General features: G+C 50.8%; 2 protein-coding genes across 4 annotated transcripts in view; one reads left to right on the forward strand and one right to left on the reverse strand.

The window, feature by feature from the left end:
• NUMA1 (nuclear mitotic apparatus protein 1) overlaps positions 1 to 16899 on the forward strand; it is a 90123-nt gene extending 73224 nt beyond the window's left edge. For 2 of the 3 annotated variants that reach the window (XM_051987445.1, XM_051987444.1), the window contains exons 14-26: positions 17 to 3226; positions 4024 to 4065; positions 5982 to 6026; positions 7537 to 7644; positions 7738 to 7956; positions 9524 to 9702; positions 11321 to 11570; positions 12706 to 12973; positions 14046 to 14182; positions 14560 to 14757; positions 15059 to 15175; positions 15302 to 15493; positions 15803 to 16899. In XM_051987445.1, coding sequence (XP_051843405.1) covers positions 17 to 3226; positions 4024 to 4065; positions 5982 to 6026; positions 7537 to 7644; positions 7738 to 7956; positions 9524 to 9702; positions 11321 to 11570; positions 12706 to 12973; positions 14046 to 14182; positions 14560 to 14757; positions 15059 to 15175; positions 15302 to 15493; positions 15803 to 15814 — 4977 coding nt within the window. In that variant the 3' untranslated portion in view covers positions 15815 to 16899. The remainder of the gene's footprint in view (positions 1 to 16; positions 3227 to 4023; positions 4066 to 5981; positions 6027 to 7536; positions 7645 to 7737; positions 7957 to 9523; positions 9703 to 11320; positions 11571 to 12705; positions 12974 to 14045; positions 14183 to 14559; positions 14758 to 15058; positions 15176 to 15301; positions 15494 to 15802) is intronic. The other variant, XM_051987446.1, reaches the window with a different exon arrangement.
• Positions 16900 to 17472: 573 nt separating this feature from the next.
• Positions 17473 to 19931, reverse strand: IL18BP (interleukin 18 binding protein). Its single transcript, XM_051987450.1, has 6 exons — positions 19782 to 19931; positions 19518 to 19598; positions 19258 to 19323; positions 18132 to 18255; positions 17906 to 18053; positions 17473 to 17613 (listed from the first exon to the last, which is right to left on the reverse strand). Exons 1-6 carry the CDS (start codon positions 19807 to 19809, stop codon positions 17533 to 17535), a joined length of 528 nt encoding a protein of 175 aa, XP_051843410.1. The 5' UTR covers positions 19810 to 19931; the 3' UTR covers positions 17473 to 17532.
• Positions 19932 to 20672: the final 741 nt, after the last annotated feature.

The raw sequence follows: 20672 nt of genomic DNA on the forward strand, positions 1-20672 counted from the left end.
CTCTTCTTCCTGTTAGCTGGAAGCTCTGAAACAAGAGGTAGCCACCCTTGCTGCAAAGGAGGCCAAGCTTCAAGACACAGTGAAGCAAATGGAGTGTGAACAACATCAACGAGAGGTAGAGTTGCAAGCTGAGCGAGGCCGCTTTGAGGAAGAAAAGCAGCAGCTGGAGCAGAAGGCTCAAGCCCAGGAAGCCCAGTTTGCTGCCCAGGTGGCCAGTCTCCATGCTACCCTCCAGCAGCAGGACCGCGATATGGCTGACCTGAGGCAGCGGGCTGAAAAGGAGCAAACACAACTGACTGAGACCCTGCAGCAACAAGAATTGGCTTCCCAAAGTCTTCAGCATCAGGTGGAGCAGCTGAGCAGCAAGCTGAAACAGGAAGAGGGGAAACTCCATGATTGGGAGGTGAGCAGCCAGATGAAGGAGCAGCAGCTAGCAACAGCTATAGAGGAGTGCAAAGAGGCCCAGCAGGAAAAGGATGCAGCCCTGAAGCAGCTGGAAGAGCTGGGGAAAGAGAAAGCCATTGAGTTGGAAGCTTTGCAGAAACAGCTCCAAGCCACTAAGGAAGCCTGTACCAATGCCCAGACTTGTGCCACCCGGGCCGAGCAGGAGAAGAGCGTAATGAGGCAGAAGGTGGAGGAGCTTGATGCTCGTGTAGTTGACCTGACAGCCTGGCAAGAAGAACACAAAGCAGAGGCTAAATCGGCAGAAAACCTTCAAACTCAGGTCCAAGAACTGGAAAGCCGCCTAAGAGCTGAGCAACAGAAAGTGGCAGAGAAAGAAGAACTAGCTCAGGAGAATGCCCAGCTCCAGGAACGACTGCTTTCCTTGGAAGAATCAGTGCAGAACACTAAAGGAATCCTTGAGGATGAAAAGCGCCGGGCTGCAGAGGCCCTGGAGGGGCAGCTCCAGCGCATTTCAGAGCTAGAGGCAGAGACACAGAGCCTGGGGCGGCAGCGAGAACAAGATCGGCGGCAGCTGGAAGAGGTGAAGGCTGGGCGTCGAGGTCTGGAGACTCAGCTCCAGAAACTTGGGGAGGGGCACCAGGCCAAAGTAGAGGCCTTGCAGCAGGAGCTGGAAAAGGTGGCAGCCACCCAGCAAGAAGCAGAGGGAAAATGCAAGCAGCTGGCTACAGAGGCAGCTTCCTGGCGTACTCGTTTTGAAGAGAGCCAGAAGGAGGCGTCTCAGTGTGATGCCCGGCACAAGGAGCAGCTGAAGGCTCTGAATGAACAGTGCGAGGGAGTGCAGCGGCAGCTGCAGGAAGCCCAGGAAAGAGTGGCAGCACTGGAGGCACTTGTTGAGCGCCAGGACACTGAGCAGCAAGAACACACCCAACTTAAAGCCAACCTGGCAGGCGCCCTCCGGCAACTCCAGGAAAAGGAGGAGCAGGCTAACAATCTGGCTGAAGGCCTTTCCAGGCTGCAGGAAGAGGTGGCTCAGCTCAAGGCTGCAGCCAAGAAGGCAGAGGAGGAGAAGGAAACCTCCTTACAGAAACTGGCTGAAGAGCAGCAGCGGGCAGGAGAGCTCGAGGCTGCTGCACAGCAGCTGAAAGAGCAACAGGGCCAGGAGCTGAGCAGGACTGGAGCGGCCCTGCAGGCCAAGGAGCAGGAAGCTGAGCAGCTGGCGAGGGAGCTGGAGCAAATACGCAGCGCCCTGGCTGAGAGCCGGAAATGTCAGGAGGAAAAGCATGCCCAGCAAGAGCGGGAGGTGACCCGCGTGGGGGAGGAGCGAGATCAGGCCAAGGCTGACTTGGCTGCCGAGAAAGCAGCCAAGGCAGAGCTGGAGAGAAGGCTGCAGAGCTCCCTCAGTGAGCAGCGGGTAGAGTTCGCTACCCTGCAGGAAGCTTTGGCCCAGGCCTTGGAAGGAGCTGAAGGGAAGGAGCAGCAGCTCAAACAACTCCAAAAGCAAGAGAATGCCCTGCGGGCAGAACGGGCAGAGCTGCAGAGGACCCTTGAGGAATTGAGAGAGCAGCTGGCCAAGGCGGAGGAGATGGTTTCCCAGGCAGGCACCCCTGGGACCACAGAGTCAGGTTCCCAGGAGCTGGAGGCTCTGCAAACTCAGCTGGGCAAGGCGGAGCAGCAGTGTCGAGAGCAGGAGGAGAGGATCTCCAAGTTGGAGCACCAACTGGAGGCTTCTCAGATGTCCCAGGCCAGTCAGGAAGGTGCTGCTACCACTCTTAAGGCCCAGCTGGAGGAGAGTGCTCAAGAACTGGCTGCCCTCCAAGCCGCCGCTCAGGAACGGAGCAAGGCTGAAGCAGAGTGGAAAGCCCAAGTAGCCCGTGCCCAGCAGGAGGCAGAGAGAAATAACAGCCTTATTAGCAGCCTGGAGGAGGAGGTATCTATCTTGAACCTCCAGGTCCTAGAGAAAGAGGGAGAGAGCAAAGAGCTGAAGAAGCTGGTGCTGGCCGAGTCAGAGAAGAGTCAGAAGCTGGAAGAGCGCTTGCGCCTGCTGCAGGCAGAGACAGTCAGTGCCAGCACGCAGGCAGCAGAACGCAGTGCAGCCCTGAGCTCTGAAGTGCAGGCTCTCCGGGAGGAAGCTGAGAAGCAGCGAGCGTCTGCAGATGGTCTCCGGCGGGAGCTGGCCTCCCAGGCTGAGCGGGCAGAAGGTCTTGGCCAGGAATTGAAGGCATGGCGAGAAAGGTCATCCCAGAAGGAGCAGTCCCTGTCCTCGCTGCAGCGAGAGCTCACTGCGGCCCAGGCCCTGGTGGGGGAGCTGCTCCCTGTCAAACATCTGTACCAGCAATTAGAGGCTGAACAAAGTGTCCTGCAAAGCCGTCACCGTGAGGAGCTCGAGCAGGGTGAGAAGGCTGCAGCTGCACTGCAGGCAGAGCTCCTTCGAGCCCGTCGTGAGCTTGGAGAGCTTGCTGCATTGCGACAGAAAGTGGCAGAGCAGGACCGGGCAGCCCAGCAGCTGCGGGCAGAGAATGCCGGTTATGTCGATCAGCTGAGCGCACTACAGCAGGCCCACAGCCAGCTAGCTAAAGAGAACCGGGACCTGGGGGAGCGGGCCAGCCACGGGAGGCAACAGCTCGAAGCTGAGCTCAGGAGAACCCAAGAACTCGAGGCACTGCGGGCCAAGGCAGAAGCCCAGATAACCCAGAGCCAAGAGGAGGCTTTGGACACAGTCAGACAGCTGGAGACCATGACAGCTAAGTATGAGAGTGCCAAGAGCAAGGTCCTGGAAGAGAGGCAGAGGTTCCAAGAAGAGCGGCAGAAACTCACTGCCCAGGTAAGGGGCTCAGCCCTCAGTGTTAAAAACCAAGGAGGGGGAAACCTAGTTTAACCCACACCATCCCCTCAGAGATCACAGTTTAAAATCCCTCGGGCTGTGGAGGAAGTTGGCAAGTATCTCCTCGTTTCCTGGGTATCAGAGAAAATGTTGATAGAACCTAGAGGACCCTGATCCCCTTATCCTGTCCTAGTTCCAGGGTCTTCTTTCTCTTGACAAGTCCTGGGGTATTGTCAGCCTTTTTTTCTCCATGATGGATCTGAAAAACAATGAGGAAAATTTTAGGTGAAGCTATTAGCTTGTTTCACTGGGGCAAACCTGTGTTTTAGGTGTACTAGATCATTGAACAGGGATCTGGATGCTGGCAAAAGAAGGTAGACATTTGACTGAGCTTAAAATGAAGGGATTCCTCCTACCCCCATCAGAAGGCCAATATCCTAGGATTAGCAAGAGATCTCCCCCCCCCCCTTACCTATAATTAACTCTTGGGTGCTCACCCCTTGTTGGAATCTTTACAAACTGCTAACTCATTAGAGTTGATAGATTATTGATCTGCTCTTACAAGAAGATGTTTTGGGCCAGAACCTGAAACAAGGTACTAAGTAGAACTAATTAATACAATGCTTGTGTTCACACCTTTACTCATTGGAGTTCACAAGTATGCCAGATTCACAAAGTACCCCAGATCCCCAAGTCTGGTAATTGAGGTAAGCCTGGCAAGCAGAACCAGGACCATGCCTTCCCTCTGTCCCTATACCTAATCTCACTGTGTCTATTGCTCCCTCACCCTTACACAGGTGGAGCAACTAGAGGTATTTCAGAGAGAACAGACTAAGCAGGTAATGCCTGGGGTACCCGCTAAACACTGGCTGCTTAAGCGGTGACAATGCATGACCCTGGCTGCAGCTTGCCATCATCATCTCCTGCTGCGAGCTGTTTACTGCGGTGGGGCTTCCTCTCTCTCTCCACTGGGGTGGGGTGTGGGGAGAGGGACATGCCAGTGAAAAGATTCCCAGGTCCCAGGTTGCCAGGGAGTGTGCTGCGCCTTCCACACAGGGAAATAGGGCCATTGCCTTGAACTCATTCCTCCAATCCTGTAGATTTGAATTTTCTTAGTGCACTTCCTCCACTTGCTGTGCTCCCTGTCATGTTAGACCGGTGGGGTGGGACTGAGATAGACACATATTCCTGTGCTAACTTCCTCCTTTCCTTTATGGTTTATTCTATCCAAGCCCTGCTCCAGGGAGACACCCAACCCTTTTACTTCCCTTAAGCCATCTTCTGCAGCTTGAGTCTTTGTTCCTAAATGAAGCCTGTCCTCTGTTGCCCTCTTTACCCCACTCCAATCCTTCTGATCTTCTTGCCTGAGTCAGCTGATTGTCAAAGTGAAAATTATTTGAATTCTGGTGTTTAGCCTTAAGTACCATCCTTCTAGTAACTATATTACCATTAACAAAGCTTCAGGGGAAAGTCCTGTAATTCTATCAAAGAAGCAGAATTGAGCAGCAAAGAAACTTAAGCAAGAAATGACTTCTACCCTTTATAGCCATAACTCAACCCCGCCTCCAACATGACTGCTTTTCCAGAGCACAATAAGAAGACTAACCTGGATGGAGACATAAGGAATAGGAACATAGCGTATAGGTCAAACTCCAGCCCTTACCAGTATTGCCTTTATACATCAGGGGGTTAAATTGGACTCATAGATGTGTCCATAAAAGTACTGTCCACAGAAGTTCCACTCTGCCTCTCTTAGGGCAAACCGGGCTTCCTCTCTTAGAGGGATAACATAGTTTTGTCATAGGCTGACATTACTGCTTCCTGTTAGAAACAGCTCAGGGAAGAGATTGCTCTCCTGTGCTGAAGGTAGTAGTAACTCATCAGTGCCCTTCCCAAGGCAACAGCTGGGCCAACAGAGAGGGCGCCTACCCTTGCCATGGAGCCCATGGACAGTCAATTCTTTGGATAACAAAGAGTTGACAGTGAAGATACCTCCTTATCCCTATCTCAATATCCTCTCTGAGTTTATTCACTGGTGATTTTGTTCCTCTCTCTTTGTGGAATCTGGGGCTGCTAACTTGTAGTGCTTCCTAGGTGGCTCTTGCCCTTCATCCAGCATTCCCTCTATCCCTAACCCTAGTACTAACTACGCACCTCAAGTTACTAATGCTTTTGGCAACTTGCCTGGCTATTAGTTAAGTGGGAATCACTGTGAACAATAGATTGGAAGAAAAGGCTTAGATACTGATTGGTATTTGCATCGGCTTTGGTTTTGGTACTTTTTAGGGTGGGGCTGAAGTTTAGAGATTTATTGCTGTAGGGAGGGGAGGCAGGGAAGGTGATTTCCCTACTACAGTCTGGGAATATAGGTGTTTGAGGTAAAGGTGAAGCATACAACAGCTACATCTGCTGATACTTTCTATCAATTCTTAAACATAATTCTTCAAGCTTTGCCTGGGGTTGGAGGGGGGGGTAAATCTTGATTGGGTACAGAGGAAGAGTGGGTTGGAGTTACAGGAGGAAAAAAATAGTAACACATAATACAGGTTATAGCCACATTGAACTCTGCAGCTACTGGTGCAGAAGAGGCTGTTGTATTGTATCACCACCTCACTCCTAGATCAGGTCTCCAGATTTGGGCCCTTGTTTGCATGCTTATTAGATAGACATTTAAAACCTGGTCTCTGGACCTGAGGGGAAAGCTCATATAAATCCTTTCTCCTTCTTCCTGTCCATCTTTCTTCCTTCTCCCTAGGTGGAGGAACTGAATAAGAAGCTGACCCAGCAACAAAATCTGAAAGTAAGTTGTAAGAGCAGGGAAGGGTACTGAATTTGTACCAAGAAGAACAAAGATAATGCTTCTAGCCAGTCCTAAGGTCTTGCCTCTGTGTCAAGGTGGGAGTGGGGTGGGAGAAGAGATAAAGAAAGTGGTTGTGGTACTGAGTGCCCTTAGCTCTGAACAACATCTCCAGAGGTTATCTGGCTCTGGTACAGGAATCATTGAGTCCAGAGGGAGAACTGCTCTGAGAAAAAGATTGGCATTTTCCTTTCTCTTTCATCAGCCCTACTCAGATGCCATCACCCATTGGTGGGATATGCCCAAAATTCTGGTAGCAAGTGAACCAATTTGAATTGAATGTTGAATATATGAAGAGAAATTGTTAGTGTAAAATATCTAGAAAAGTAGACTAGAGCCTAGATTATGAAAGACTTTCATGGTCAAGGTCAATTTATATCTTATCTTTAAAATAATAGGAAATCAAGGAAGCCTCTTGAGTTTAAATAGGGCAGTGGTACAATTAACAAGAATCCGAGTAAGAAGTAGTTGAAGGCTTAAACAAATCCTGGAGTTGTATAAACAGAAGGATCATGGTAAAAGATGGACATAGAATTGGCAAGCTTTTGGCAACTGATTGGAAGCAGAGAGGGAGAGGGGCACATGGAGGATGATACCAAGTTTGCAAACATTTCTAGCCTAACATGCTTCAGCCTTCAAACCTACCTGTACTACTTTACCTTTGGCCTTGTGCTAGATACAATAGGAGACAATGACTTTTAGTATTAATAAATACCTAATGAAATATAAAAAGAATACTAGATTTGGTCACAGGACCTAGATTTGAGCTGTGACTGTCATGTAGTATTACTGCTTTTGGACAAATCATATAATCTCTCTAAGTTAGTTTCCTTATCTTTAAATTGAGACTACCTATCTGATTGTATTTTGGGGAGGACCAAATGTGATGAGAGTACATCCTTGAGAAAACTGGTAAAGTATAATCAGATATGAGAGGACAAGGAAGGAAGTGAAGCACATATTGGGACAGTCATAGGACTTAAGAAAAATGGATAGTTATAAGATGCTGCTTTTCCAGAAGGATAGAATCCGAGCTTTCCCTCTTCCGCATTCAACTGCTCAACTAGGAAAGGGGTGGTCCAGGCAGGAGCTGCCTGGCAGATTTGGCTTCCCTGGTGGCCATATCTTTTCTCTATTAGTAGCACGGGATCACAGCTAAAAGGGACCCTGGTCTAACATCCTCATCTTACTAATGAGGAAGCTGCATCCCAGAGAGGCCATGGTCTCACAGCCATTCCCAGCAATTGCCGTAGCTGGCCTTTGAGACTTAAGGTTGGCTGACTCTAAATCCAATGCTTTTTCTGTCATGCTATGCCAGTCCTTTACCCAAAATTTAAAAAAAAAAAAAAAACAGACTCAAAATGTGGGGTTCCCTGGCATTTATGGAGATTGTTTGAATTGGGAGGAATTCAGACCGCCCTCATAGTTAACCTCTTCCTCCCTCCTTCCACAGTCCCATGAGAGTGAAATTCAGCAGGAAGCTCATCTTCAGGCCCAGCTAAGTGAATTGCAGGCCCTGCTGAACCAGAAGGAACAGGCTGCTGAGCACTATAAGGTGCAGGTGAGGCGCCCCAGTCCCTTCAAGCTTCTTGTGGCCTCTTTCCTAGGAGGGAAATCCCCTGAGTTCTTTGTCCCTCTTCCCTTTTAATTGCAGATGGAGAGGGCCAAGGCTCACTATGATGCCAAGAAACAGCAGAACCAGGAGCTGCAGGAACGGCTGCAGAACATGGAGAGTCTACAGAAGGAGAACACTGAACTTCGGGCTGAGTCTGAGCGGCTCAGCTGGGAGCTGCAGCAGGCCGGGCTGAAGACCAAGGAGGCTGAGCAGACCTGCCGCCACCTCACAGCTCAGGTTCGGACGTTGGAGGCACAGGTGAGCAAAGAAAGATCTCAGGGCACTAGGGGCTGGAGGTGAGGCAGAGCAAGGGAGAGACCAGCCTAACCTTGAGCAAAAGTGTGGGAAGGACCGCTTGTTAGACACTCCTCTGAGGAAGTGAAGGAAGTGAGGGAAAGAACTTGTGGGGTTCTGCCTTTTAGTTTCCTTGGTGGTTTGGTGCCCATCTCAGGCCTAGGATTCTGAGGAAAACAAAGTTAGGAAATGCTGTCTGCGAGATATATCAATGGGTGTTGGGTGTACGAGGATAAAAGAAGCAGTAAACAGAGAAGTACCTTTGTGATTGAGAATGGAACAAGGTGTTGACAGACTAGAAAGTCAGGACAGGCTTCTCTTGGAGGCATTGCATGAACTTTCAAGAAAGCTCTGCAGACTAAATAAGTGCAAGTGAGGAAGAGGAAGAGGAGGCCTCTCCAGGTAGAAAGAACAGCTGATTCAGTCACAGGAGGAGGAAATAGAATCCCAAGTTCAGAGGATAAACTGCCAGTCTGAAAGTCTCCCCATTTGTGAGAGACTTGAAGTATCCGACTATCCTAAAGGAGAAGGCACTGTGAGTTTTTAGGGGGAGACAGGATTACCTGCCTGGAATCTTGGCCTAAACTTTGGTTGTGTGGAGTTGGAAGTGCAAGGTGAGGGAGGTGAGACTTAAAGTTTTTGCCCCCTATAAAGGAAGACATGGGAAGAAGTTCAGTACTCGCCCTCCAATCACAGGAAAGAGAAATCCAGGGGAGGTAGTGTCAATCAAGGCTTGAATAAAGCAGCATGATGGTGGGTATAGTCATCATGTAAGTTGTTCTGACTTTGTTGTCTTCTAAGTGTCTGAATAATTCGTGTTTATCACAGCACGATAATACTAGAGTACATTCCTGTGCTGTATTTTGTCCAGTCAAACCCCAGTCTGTGACATATAGTCCTAGCCCATGCTCTGAATGTTTTTCTATGCATGGATTTTTCTTCTGTCTTTGATTTTCCTTAGGAGTAGTATATATGTCTCACAGTGATATTGTCTTCTCTAAGGACAGAGGCATGGTTTAGTAACTGTTTTAATTCCAAATTGTTTTTCAGAACAGGCAAATTGGCAGCTATACCCATGTATTGGTATCCCTGTCTTCCCGTAGAATCTGAAATATAGATATTATATTACTATTTTGTTATTTTTGCCAAACTGATGGACACAATGTAAAAGCTCAGGGTTAATTTAATTTGCATTTTTATTAATACTGTCTTGATTAGTGATTCACTCATTATTAGTATTTCTTATATAAGCTTTTTGATCATTTACATTTCTTTTGAAAACAACTATTCTTGTCCTTTGGCTACATTTCTCTTGAGAAATAGCTGGTAACCAAGTATATTTGATTTCAGCACTTTATTCACCATCCTGTGCTGCTTCTCCAGGGAAGCCTTATGCAAAATATCAATGGAACCCGGGTTCTACATAGGTCCTCTCTTCACCTACCTACCAAAGACGGACATAAGCATCTCTCTCTCCCTCTCTCACTCTTGTTTTCTCTTTCCCTTTTCTCTCTCCTCTTGTCCCTATTAGGTTGCCCATGCAGATCAGCAGCTCCGAGACCTTGGCAAGTTTCAGGTAGCAACGGATGCATTGAAGAGCCGAGAACCCCGGGCACAGCCCCAACTGGACCTGAGCACTGATAGCCTAGAATTGAGCAATGAAGAAGGGACCCCACTGACCTCTACAAGATCAGCAGCTCACCGTACCCGGTTTGTTACCTTAGGGACATGGCATATCTTTGCCTTGACTCAGCTATGGCTAGAGCCTGAAATTTGATAAGAGCTGGATCTTATCCCTTCATCCTAAAATATTCCAGGGACAGAATATATGTACTTGAGGTCAGTATCACATCACTGTGCTAACCTTCATCAGGATGAAATGGAGTCCATTCCAGACACAGAGCATGAACAAAGATCTGGAGATGGGAAAGAAGAGAATGAGAAGATGGAATGTAGACCGCTATGGCTAGAATGAAGAGTTTGTGAAGGGGTATTACAAGAGGCTAGAATTATAGATTGGAATCATTGTGAAAAACTTGGAATGGCAAAGTAAAGAGTTTCTACTTCTGTAGGCAATAGGAAACTATTTTTGAGCACAAGAGGAACACGATCATAACAGTCCTTAAAGATTATCTCAGCACTGGGTAAAGATATGGGAGAAGGTAGAAAGGCTAGAAGGAGAGAGAAGAATTAGGACTGAATTGAACCTGAACAGAAAGGTTTGCAGTGGGCGTGGAAAGGGTACAAATGCCAGAAAGGTTCTAAAGGTAAATTTGATGGGTTTTGCCTGCTACCTGATGGGATATGAGTGAAAGGGGAGAGGCAGAGGTGACTTCACAGTGGGAGCCTGTAGCACAATTAGAGGGCAGGAAGAAGATTGATGAAAGGAGAGATTTTTGGCACACAGTGAGTTTTGATCACTATGAATAATGATACCGGGCTTTACTATTTTAAAAATGCTTTTATATGTTCTTTTAGTTCAGGGTTACAGCTTGAGTAATTTGCAGTTTCTTAAAGAAAAGGACAAGGATAAGCTTTATAATTGACTTTATTATCTAAAGTTCTTGATCAGAGTTTTCTTGTCATTTTACTTTGTCTTTATATAATTGTTAAAATTATGTATGTCATTCTTTTGGATTGACTTTCTTCATTCTGTGTTGCTTCATTGAAGCCTTCCCCTATTCTTTGAATTCATACTTGTCATTCCTTTTTAACTGCTGATAGTCCTGATCAATTCATTGCATTCACATAGTAATTTTTCAGTTGTTCCTTTAATTTTTTTTGTTGTAAGTGCTGCTTGTGTTGATATTTGTGTAAAAAGTGGTGTAGTACTTTACACTGGATCTTAAGTGAGGAGTAGAATTTCAACAGGTAAAGATGCCATAGGTGAGAAAAACAGACCAGTATGGGAACCAGTAAGGGACATTTATTTGTTGGGCATGCAAGTAGCTCAGGTTAGCAGGTGTATAGGATCTATGGAGTATTGACAAGGAGGTTGGGCACCGGAGAAAGCAACAGTAATGTATGCAAGGGCTATTGTGAAGAAAGAGTAGAGGGGACCTACTCTTTCTTCACAAAGAGTAGGCCCCCTCCCTTAACAGCTTATTCTATCATTTTAGGATGAGGTCTACAGATTTGAAACAGTTGAGTTTATTTGCTGCATCCAACAGTTGCCAAGATCAGCCAAGATCCCGTGTCTTAGGTGGTATAGTAGACTCGGCAGGGATGAAAATGATATACAGGATTACCCAGAAGCAGAGAGGTAGAATCAGTAACATCCCAGGTGCTTTCCAGCCCCAAGGATCTAATGATAGTTTTTCCTCCACAGAAAATCATCCCGAACTCAACCGGACGGCAACAGCCTCCCTGGGGAGCCAGCCTCTCCCATCTCTCAGCGCCTGCCTAGCAAGGTGGAGTCTCTGGAGAGTCTGTACTTCACACCAATCCCTGACCGAGGGCAGGCTCCCTTAGAGAGCAGCCTGGACTCCTTGGGCGACATCATACTGGATTCTGGTCCCAAGACCCGTTCAGCTCGAAGGCGGACCACACAGATAATTGATATCACAATGTTATCCAGGGTGAGGCTGAAGCTGGAGAGGAGGGGAAAGGGCAGAGAGATTAAATTCTGGTGCCTCAAGTGGGGACTCATCTAATTACTTTCTTATCGATTGGATTGCATTAGAATGTAAATTCCGTAAGGTCAAAGGACATGTGGCATCATTCCTGGCATCTGGTGTTATATGAATGCTTAGTTCCTTCTTTTCCTCCCTCCCTTCCTCTCACTTTTGTTTTTTACATCCTGAAAGATCCTCACATTTTTTTCACAATAGCAGAACTAATTAATTATCCCCATTCGATAAATTATGAAAGAGAAATCCTAAGAGGGCAGCAGGTCTGCGCAAAGCCACATGGTAAGTTAGAGTAAGAACTGGCAAAACTTGCCTGAAAAAGGATACAAAGAAATGGGATTAATGAAATGGTTCTAGCTACTTTTAGATCATCTTTTGTGGCTGAAATGTCACTGCCCCTCCAAAGTTGTGGCCCCTGACTGTGGTCTGACTTTGCAGACCCTAAGCCTTTGATTTCATATATATACATGAATTTTTTGTTGTTGTAAGTGCTGCTTGTGTGTTAATATTTGTGTGAAAAGTGGTGTTGTGCTTTATACTGGATCTTAAATGAGGAATAGAATTTCAACAGGTAAAAATGCCATAGGTGAGAAAGACATGCCAGGGATAGGGTAGAATGGGAGCCTATATATACAGTATACATACTGTATATACAGTATGTGGTTATAATCTTAGACCCTCATCTTTGGCTCGAAAAAGGAAACAAGATAGGAAGGTCTTCTGGATGCAAAGCTCTTTTGAGGACAAAATTCAAAAGTAAGAGAAGAAAACAGAACTGAAAGATGAGAGATCTGACTTACAATCCTTGCTATTCTATACTGTGAACTTATGAAATGCTCTACAAATGTAAAGAATTATTTTTATTAGCAGATGTTGTGAAGACTGACAAAAACGAGAATGTGTACCCAGGAATGTAAGTAGAAGGGCTAGATGAGAGGGTCCCATAGTAAGTTAGTTCTGAGTCTTTAGGGCAAGTAACCAAGGTAGGTCGATTCAGGAGCAAAAAAGGTGAAACTAGTTCTCTATAGAGAATTGGGCTGATTCAACCTCTCTTTGAAACTGACTCGGCCCCCCTGTCTTTCAGAAGCTGGATACAGATGAACCTGACAGCTCCAATTCATCCTTCTACAGCACCCAGTCAGCTCCTGCCCCACAGCGTAGCCTCCGTGGAGGCCTTCGCTCTGCCTCCTCAGCTCAGTCCCTGGCAAACTGTCCCTCCCGGGAGTCCCGGACCAGGCTGGGCTCCCTGGAGGATGGTAACTCAGCCCTGCTCAGCCTCCCTGGCTACAGACCTACCACACGCAGCTCGGCCCGGCACTCCCAGACCAGGGCGTCTGGAGGGGCCCCTGCAGGTAAGAGTCCCACCAGGGAGAGGAAGGTCTCGGGGCGGGGGGGAGGGGGGAGATGGGACCAAACATACAGATTAAGTTAAACCAAGGGCGATCTCAGCGGTGGGAAGCTGAGTTTTCTACTCGACAACATGTTGGGATATTTTTAATCCTGAGCTGCCTTAGGTTACTCCGTGACATACCCCAATCAGCTTCCTGCCCTAACAAGTTAGTGTGTCCTCTTGAGGACTGCAAAGTAAATCTAAAATCACTCCTTGGGGATTCATAATTAGGGTGCCAGAAAACAACCATACTATTACCTGGTGATCCAAAGCACGTGTCCCTTGGGCTGTTTTTTGTCCATGGTATTCTGAGGTTCTAGGTATCCAGTTAGGCCAAGCCTGTTGTTTTACAGATGAGCAAACTGAGGCCCAGAAAATGAAGTGAGTGGCCTGCAGTGGCACAGGCTCCTATGGAGTCCAAGGGTCTCCAGAGTGGGGCTGTTTCATTTTTCTGACTCTGCCTCCTCCTGCTCACCTGTCACGGCGCCTGCAGGCATAGTAGGTGCTTCCTAAATACTGATCAACAGTATAACAGTGGCATAGTAATGATTTGAATTCAGATCTCCTACTTCCAAATTTCGTTTCCTTCCACTGTAAATTCTCTCTGCATTGTTCCCTGGCATTAGCTTAAGTAACCCAAAGCAGATGAGGCCCATGGAAAGTGAGATTGCCAGTGCCTGGGTGTGGCCTCAGGTATATGCTTACTCTTCTAGGCTCCCTCAGAATTATTATTGCAGTCTGAAGCATTTCCCTTTTGGGCTTGCTGCTCTCTGGGCCCATAGGAGCTCTGGGGGCTGCTGCCGCTGCACTCCCTTTCCTTGGCACCCTCTCACCCGCATCCAAGGAAGAAGGCGCCTGCTGGACACTTGTAGGAAGGGGTTTCAGATGGAAGGAGTATCTGATCTCACCAAATTTGATCATCCTTGCAGCTAAAGGGATTTAGGGGCACATTAGGGAAACAATGTTCAGTGCAGAAAAGCCAGCTCCTTTCCCTGCCTCTTTTCCTCATCCCACCCCCCTCCTGTCCATCACAGGCCGAAGCAGCTTCTACACAGGCACCTGCCAGGATGAACCAGAACAGCTGGATGACTGGAACCGAATCGCAGAACTGCAGCAACGCAACCGCGTCTGCCTCCCCCACCTGAAGACCTGCTACCCCTTGGAGGCTAGGGTAAGCCCGGCACCAGCACTTGGGCCGCAGCCCTGGCCTTCAGAGCCTGGCCCCTGGGAGCAGCCCAGCCTGGCCGGGGATTTGTCAGCTCTGCTCTCAGCACTCAGAGGCTTAAGCCCCCCTCCTCCATGCAGAGATGTGCTTTGGCCTCAATAGGACCTCTGACTTAGTCTTTGCTTTGAGCACCCATCCCCACTTACCCTTTTTTCCGAGAATTCAGGGAGACGTGGCCACGGCAGGGACTCCTTGTGTGTGTTCTTTGCCCTTGAACTACTTGGGCAGGAAGACTGGAGTTTCTCAGGTTAGGGGGCCCCGGGAGCCGTGCCCCAAGTCCTCACTTTGGTCATACTTCCTGTCTTTGTGCCCCAATTCCCCAGCCTTCCATGAGCCTGACCACCATCACCGATGAAGAGATGAAGACAGGGGATCCCCAAGAGACCCTGCGTCGAGCCAGCATGCAGCCAGCCCAGACCAATGAGTACAGTGCTACCCATCACATCCCCCCAAACATCACCACCCGGCAGCACCGGAAGCGAGTCTCCACCGAGCCCGAGCAAAGCCTGGGCACCCCTGAGGTACATGGGGGGGGCTCCCCCTCACTGCCTCACAGCTGACACCCACAGTGGGGGTGTAGAGCGTGGCTCAGGACCCCTCTGTGGCTCAGAACTCCTCTTCGCCTCAGAGCCTCTTCTGCTGGGCACACTGCGTCATCACGGGCCCCTGCCGGGTCCTGTTCTTCTCCGTCTCTGGGCTCCATCGTCCTGTTTCTGGCCTCAGCCCACTTGGTGTACTTGCTCCCCTCCCCCTAGCCTTAACCCCCCAGGCCAGAGGATCCGGGAGGCCCAGCTCATGTCCCACACGTCGTCTCCTCCACAGGCTAAGAAGCCGACCAGCTGTTTCCCTCGTCCCCTTACTCCCCGAGATAGACATGAAGGCCGGAAGATGAGTGCTCCCGAGGGCCACAAGAAAGGGGCCCCTGCTGCCAACAAGCAGGTGAGAGACGGGGAGACCGGGAGAGGGGCACTGGGCTCATCTCAGACGCTATAGATGGCATGGGACTGGATATGGGCACTGCCCTGCCCACCCACACAAAGGTGGCTTTTTCTTCCTCTTTCTCAGACCAACAGACGCCAGTCATTGGCCTTCAACATTCTAAACACACCTAAGAGGCTGGGGAACAGCCTGCTTCGGGGGGCTGCCAAGAAAGCTGCAGCCAAGGCCTCTCCCCTCACTCGAAGTGGGACCCGCCGCTCTCCCCGTATCGCCACCACTACTACTGGCAGTAGCACTTCTCCCCGTGCCAGGGGCAAGGTAGGCAGCCGGGGAGGGGCTGGGCCCCAAGCAGGCCTTATTTCCGGGGCGGCGTGCCTCCAGATCTACTGACCCACCCCCCACCCCCCAGCAGTCTCTCCTTGTAAGCGATCTGTGCTGCTGCCCACCCAGGAGAGAACCTACTTCAGAATCTTTTACTTAGACCCTTCTAGGGAAGCTTAAGGGGATTGGGTATCCAAAGGATTCTGAGAAAGAACTGCTGGTTCCCGGGTTTAGAGAGTGGATCAAGAGGTCTAGGTTCCTGTCTGGGTCCACACTTCACCTGTCTGCCTGTCTTGTCTCTTTCAGGCAAAGCACTGAGGGACCAGGATTTGTGAGCATCTTCTGCCCATATCTTCCATGACAGCTCCCTATTCTTCCTAGGGGCCCACTGCTGGGCCTCAGCCCACTGTCCTCCAGTGCCTTCTTTCAGTGCTCCGGTGTGGGGAATCTTCTCATCTCCCCAGAGACACTGATACCTGCCTTCTGCTCCCCCCTGCCTGGAGTCCCATCCAGCACACCTTCCCAGGGAGGCAAATGGGGAGCTGGAGGCTGCCTTGTGGGAGCTGGGGCCTGGCTGATTCCTAGCCAGATCATCCCATACCTGTTCCCCTATTAACCTTGAAGCACAGTAATTCCCCCTTAGCTCTCCAGCAGAGAATGAAAGATCCAGTCAAACTGAGACTGTAGAGATGGCCAGCACTCCTTTCCTCCTTCCCTCAGTCTCTCTTAGCTACAGCCTTTGGAAAGTCCCCTCGGTCACAGAAGGGGACCACCCTGGGCCCTGGGCCTCCCGGGAGCTCCATCTCTAGGGATGGTTCCTGTTCTGAGGGCTGTGGCTGCTCCAGAGGCTGACACTGAAGAAGCCAAGTTCCCAAGATTGCTTGGGGAAGAGAGTCTGAGTCTGCTATCTACCCCAGCTGCCTGGGCTCTTCTGCCTTTCTCCCCAAAGGGGGCCTCCCCCCCCCCAAACCCCATCACCATTCTCCTCATCTAATGACTTAAGCTTCAGCAGCCCCTGCCACCTCTAAGCCTCTTTTCTGCCTCTCTGTGCTTAACTGCCCTGAGGAGGCATTTGCCAGCAAAGGACCCCAAGACCCTCCCCTCACCCGAGCCCCAGCTGATGGAACCTGTTTTAAGGGGAAGCTGGGGAAGCAGACTGGATGGCTGTGTCCCCTTTCCCATCTTCTTCCCCTGAGGTTCAGGGGGTGGTCAGAGGTACCCATCTTGACACTTCCCTCTTTTGGGTACTAACTGCTCCCCTGCTCCTTCAACATTTTTGGAGAGACAAGGAATAGGGAGAGTATATTGGGACCTAGAGGGGAGGGAAGGGGAAGGTCACAAGTCATCTGTTCAAATTTTTTAAATGTTATTACTTGTAAATAAAGTCTTATTTTTCTCCCTGAGGCTGGGCTGGCTTTGAGGGAGAAGCGAGAGGTGGGAGTAAAGGGCCTAACTACTTGTTCCTAAAATTGCCATTCTTCCCCTGTGCTGGCTGGCCCCCCAACCCTTGCTTGTCCTGGTGTTTGCCAAAGTCAGACAAGGTCACCAGACTGCTCCCCCCCAAAAAGGAGGAGCTGTGAGGACCTGGAGGTCTCCTTTATTTCCAGGGGTCACCCCATCTGTCCCTGAGATCCTGCTCATCCTCTTCTGAAGACTGTTTCTTCATTTCCTGGCTTCCTTTACCCATCTTTTCTCAATCCCCTAGGACTCTCTTACCCAGGCTTTTAAAGTGTCTGGTGAAAAGATATTTGTATTTCAAGGTAGTTTCTGGGGCTCAGTCATGACTGTTCCTTTTTGTCATATGACTAGTGAAAACACCTGTGCCTGTTTGCCCATGTTAACAAGGAATGAACACTCTTCAGGAGCACCCCAAACCCTATGGTGCTCCTCCCCATACCCAGCCAGCCCAGGGGGGCTCAGAGATCACCCTTCACCTTTGCCTAGGGCCCTTTTAGGCCTGAGAATGAGATGAGATATGGGATTAACATTTTATTGGGAGACTTCCTCGCCCCATGTGCTGCCTCCACTGGTCAGGCCTAGTCCGATTTCCTTGGAGCTGCTGGCTGGGCTTCTTCCTCAGGTCCATAAGTAGTTGGGGGTGTTCCCCCATCCGGCTCCTGAGGGGAAGTATATGTTTAGGGAGGGAAGTCTAGGATGACCAGGGACTGGACCCCTCTCTCCCTAGGTCTCTGCTCCCCAGATGTGGAGTCTGGTTTTTGTGAGGTCACAATGGTGAGTCTGGGGCACCAGACTTGAGGATCCCCTTTGTGCCTGTGAAATGATGTGGCCCCGGGTGTGACTCGTCCAGATCTCCCCCCTCAGGGGTCTGCAAGTCACAGTCTAAAGCTGGGCTCTCCCAGGACCCCCTCAAACCCCTTGCCGGGCATCCAGCCCAGGCTGTCACCTCACCCAGAGCTGGGCCAGGAGCACTTCACGCTGCAAGACCTGGACAGGGTCCACCAGAACACAGGAGAACGGGATGTTTCGCAGGTCGGGGCTCGGCTCCTCTAGCACCAGGTCTCGTTGCAGCAAGGTCACTCCGTTCCCCCGCAGCCTCCTGTGCAGTGCGTGGGCAGGTTAGGGAGTGCCCAGCCTCCCTGCCTCCCTGCCTCCTAGCCTCCCTCTCCCCTGTTACCGAGTCTTGTCCTCCCATAGTTTGCCCGGCAGATTTTCTATGAAGGTATCGTTGCCCAGCCAGTACAGGAAGCTGGAGTGAGCAAATCGGCTACAGCCTTTGCAGGACAGGATCAACGTCTCATCTGGGGGCAATAAGGTGCTCTTGGTCCCAGGGCGAACCCTGGCTCCATTCTCCTCCCCTTTTCCCCCCAAACTGAGGAATCTCTGGCCCCGGTAAAATAGGGGCGAGGTGCTCTGCTTTGGGCCAGTTGTGAGTATTCGGGTAAAATGAGAGTATGAAGAGCTCGGCAAACTTTCCACTGCAGTTAGGGTATCCTCTGACTCCTCCATTGTGATGTGCTCCAACGCTAGGCTTGGGTTGTGAGACTAACCAAGGTGAGGCCATCAGGGATCTTCCAGGCTCAGGGGCTAGTCTGCTTGGGGAGCCTATTTCTTTCACTGTCTCCTTCCCACACCTGGGACTGCCTCTCATGGCTTTCTGCCTACTCCATGCCAGGGCCCCAGGGACTGCCTCCTCATTTGTCTAAAGAAGCCTTCCCTTCCTCAGCCCAACTTCCTCCATGACCTGAGAGCCACAGAATGCCCCCCCCCCCAGGGCAAGGGTAGAACCCCGAGGCCATCACCTCAGGGGAACGACTGCTAGGCTGGCTCTGCCTGGTTCCTTTTGATCTCCCAGAGGGCTTTGTGTTCCAAGGCCTGAGGCGTTTCGTCCCTACCCCCTCACCCTTCTATTTGCCCCAGGGACCCAGATGATGAATTCTGGCCCTTCTCCCCCCTCATCTACGGCTCTGCCCCTGGGGAAGTGGATCAATGTGAGTGGCTAAATTGGGGTTGGTCTGTGGTGGCTCAGGGTAAGAGAAAGAGGGGTCAACGCCTGTTCCTTAAAATATCACAGCTGAGAAGCCCTTAAAGATCGTCGGGGCCGGGAAGACAGGCGCTGGGCGGGTATGACTTACCCAGAGTGGCAGCACCTAGGACCTGGCTTGCCTTTGGCCCTATGCTGGCTCCTGAACCAGGGGACCTTTACTCCATCAGGTGCAGCTCCTGCTCACTTGCTCTCCCTTGGCCCAGCCACCCTCCCCCCATTTCTCCGGCACCCCCAGCCCCCTCAGGCCCCTCCTCACTCATGGACATCTCAGGCTCGGTCCTTGTCAGCGTCACGTTCAGGCCGTTCTCCGGGCACGGTAGCACTGTGGGCAAGAGTGACGAGTATGTAACCGTATATAGGGACGGGTATATAGTAATGTGTGTGCGCACATACAGTGTCTGTGTTTATAGGGAAGTAGGGCATAAATCTCTCAGACTCCCCGCCATGCCCCTGGGGAAGAAGCTTTCACCCCTTCTCCGGACTCCACAGGCATTTCGGGCCCCCGTCCCCGCTCACCTGCATCCCGGGCCAGGGCTGAGCCCACTACCAGAGTCAGCAGCGGGGGGAAGATGAGCGAGCCAGACAGGACTGCGAGGCCTAAAGAAGGGGGAGGGGGGTTTCTGGCCTTGGTTCCCGGGCGCTCTCACCGGGAGAGGGAGCAGGAAAAGGGCTCAAAAAGGCTCCGAGGAGCCGGGCCAGACGGAAGCCGCGCCCCTCGTCACCCCCTCCCTCCCGCCCTCCTCGCCCCTCGGGCTGCTCACTGCAGACTTCATTCCCCACCTGTGGTCCCGGGCGTCCTCACGTCCATGGCGCCGGCGTCTGTCTCTGTCGCGGGTCCGGCCGGGGCGGACGTGCTTATATTGTGTCTCCGCTTCCCTCCCACCCTAGTTCCATTTCCCCTGTAATCCCCACCGGGGCGAGGCGGGAGGGGCAGAACCCGCAGTGACCACCAGCGGGACACGTGGGTGAAAGCGCGTGGGGGTCTGGGCGGGGAGGGGAGCCCCCTCAGCCTCAGCCCGCGGCTTTCCCGGCCGGGGCGGGCCCGGAGGCGCTTTAGTTCTCTGGGACTCGGTTTCCTCGCCTGTAAAACGGAGTCTGGGGCAGAGGGTTTCTAAGGTCCCTTCAGTTCTAAACCCACCATCCTGGGATCTGCTTCCTGACTTAGCCTGTGAGTGGGGAGCTTCTCTTACCCTGACCCCTTCTTACCTTGCCAGTCTCCTTGCATTTTCCTTCCCTCCTCCAACTCGGGACCCCTGGACAGGGGACCTCTAGGTAGGGACCTCTCTCGATTTCTTGCCTCTTCACCGGCTGTCCGCTGCTTGGAATGCTCTCCCTCTGCCCCTCTCTTGTATCCCACCTCCTTCAGGACACCTTTCCCTTCTCCCCATCCCCAAGCCCTCCGAGACTGCCCCCACTATTGCAGTTGTATGCTGCTTTACTGTCAGTTTTATCATTGGGCTCCCTCGGGGCAGGAACTACGGATCTGCCTTTCTTTGTGTCCCCAGAACGTAGCCCTTCATTAAATTTATTTATTTAATGCATGCTCTATCATGGATTGGGCACCAGCTTCTCCACTTCTCCAGGATCACGGAACTGAAGAGCTGGACAGTGTCTCAGGGACCAGCTCAGCTGATTCATCCCAAGAATGATTCCCTTTACAACATCCCTAAC

This window comes from Antechinus flavipes, chromosome 3, assembly GCF_016432865.1.
Source record: "Antechinus flavipes isolate AdamAnt ecotype Samford, QLD, Australia chromosome 3, AdamAnt_v2, whole genome shotgun sequence".
NCBI lineage: Eukaryota > Metazoa > Chordata > Mammalia > Dasyuromorphia > Dasyuridae > Antechinus > Antechinus flavipes.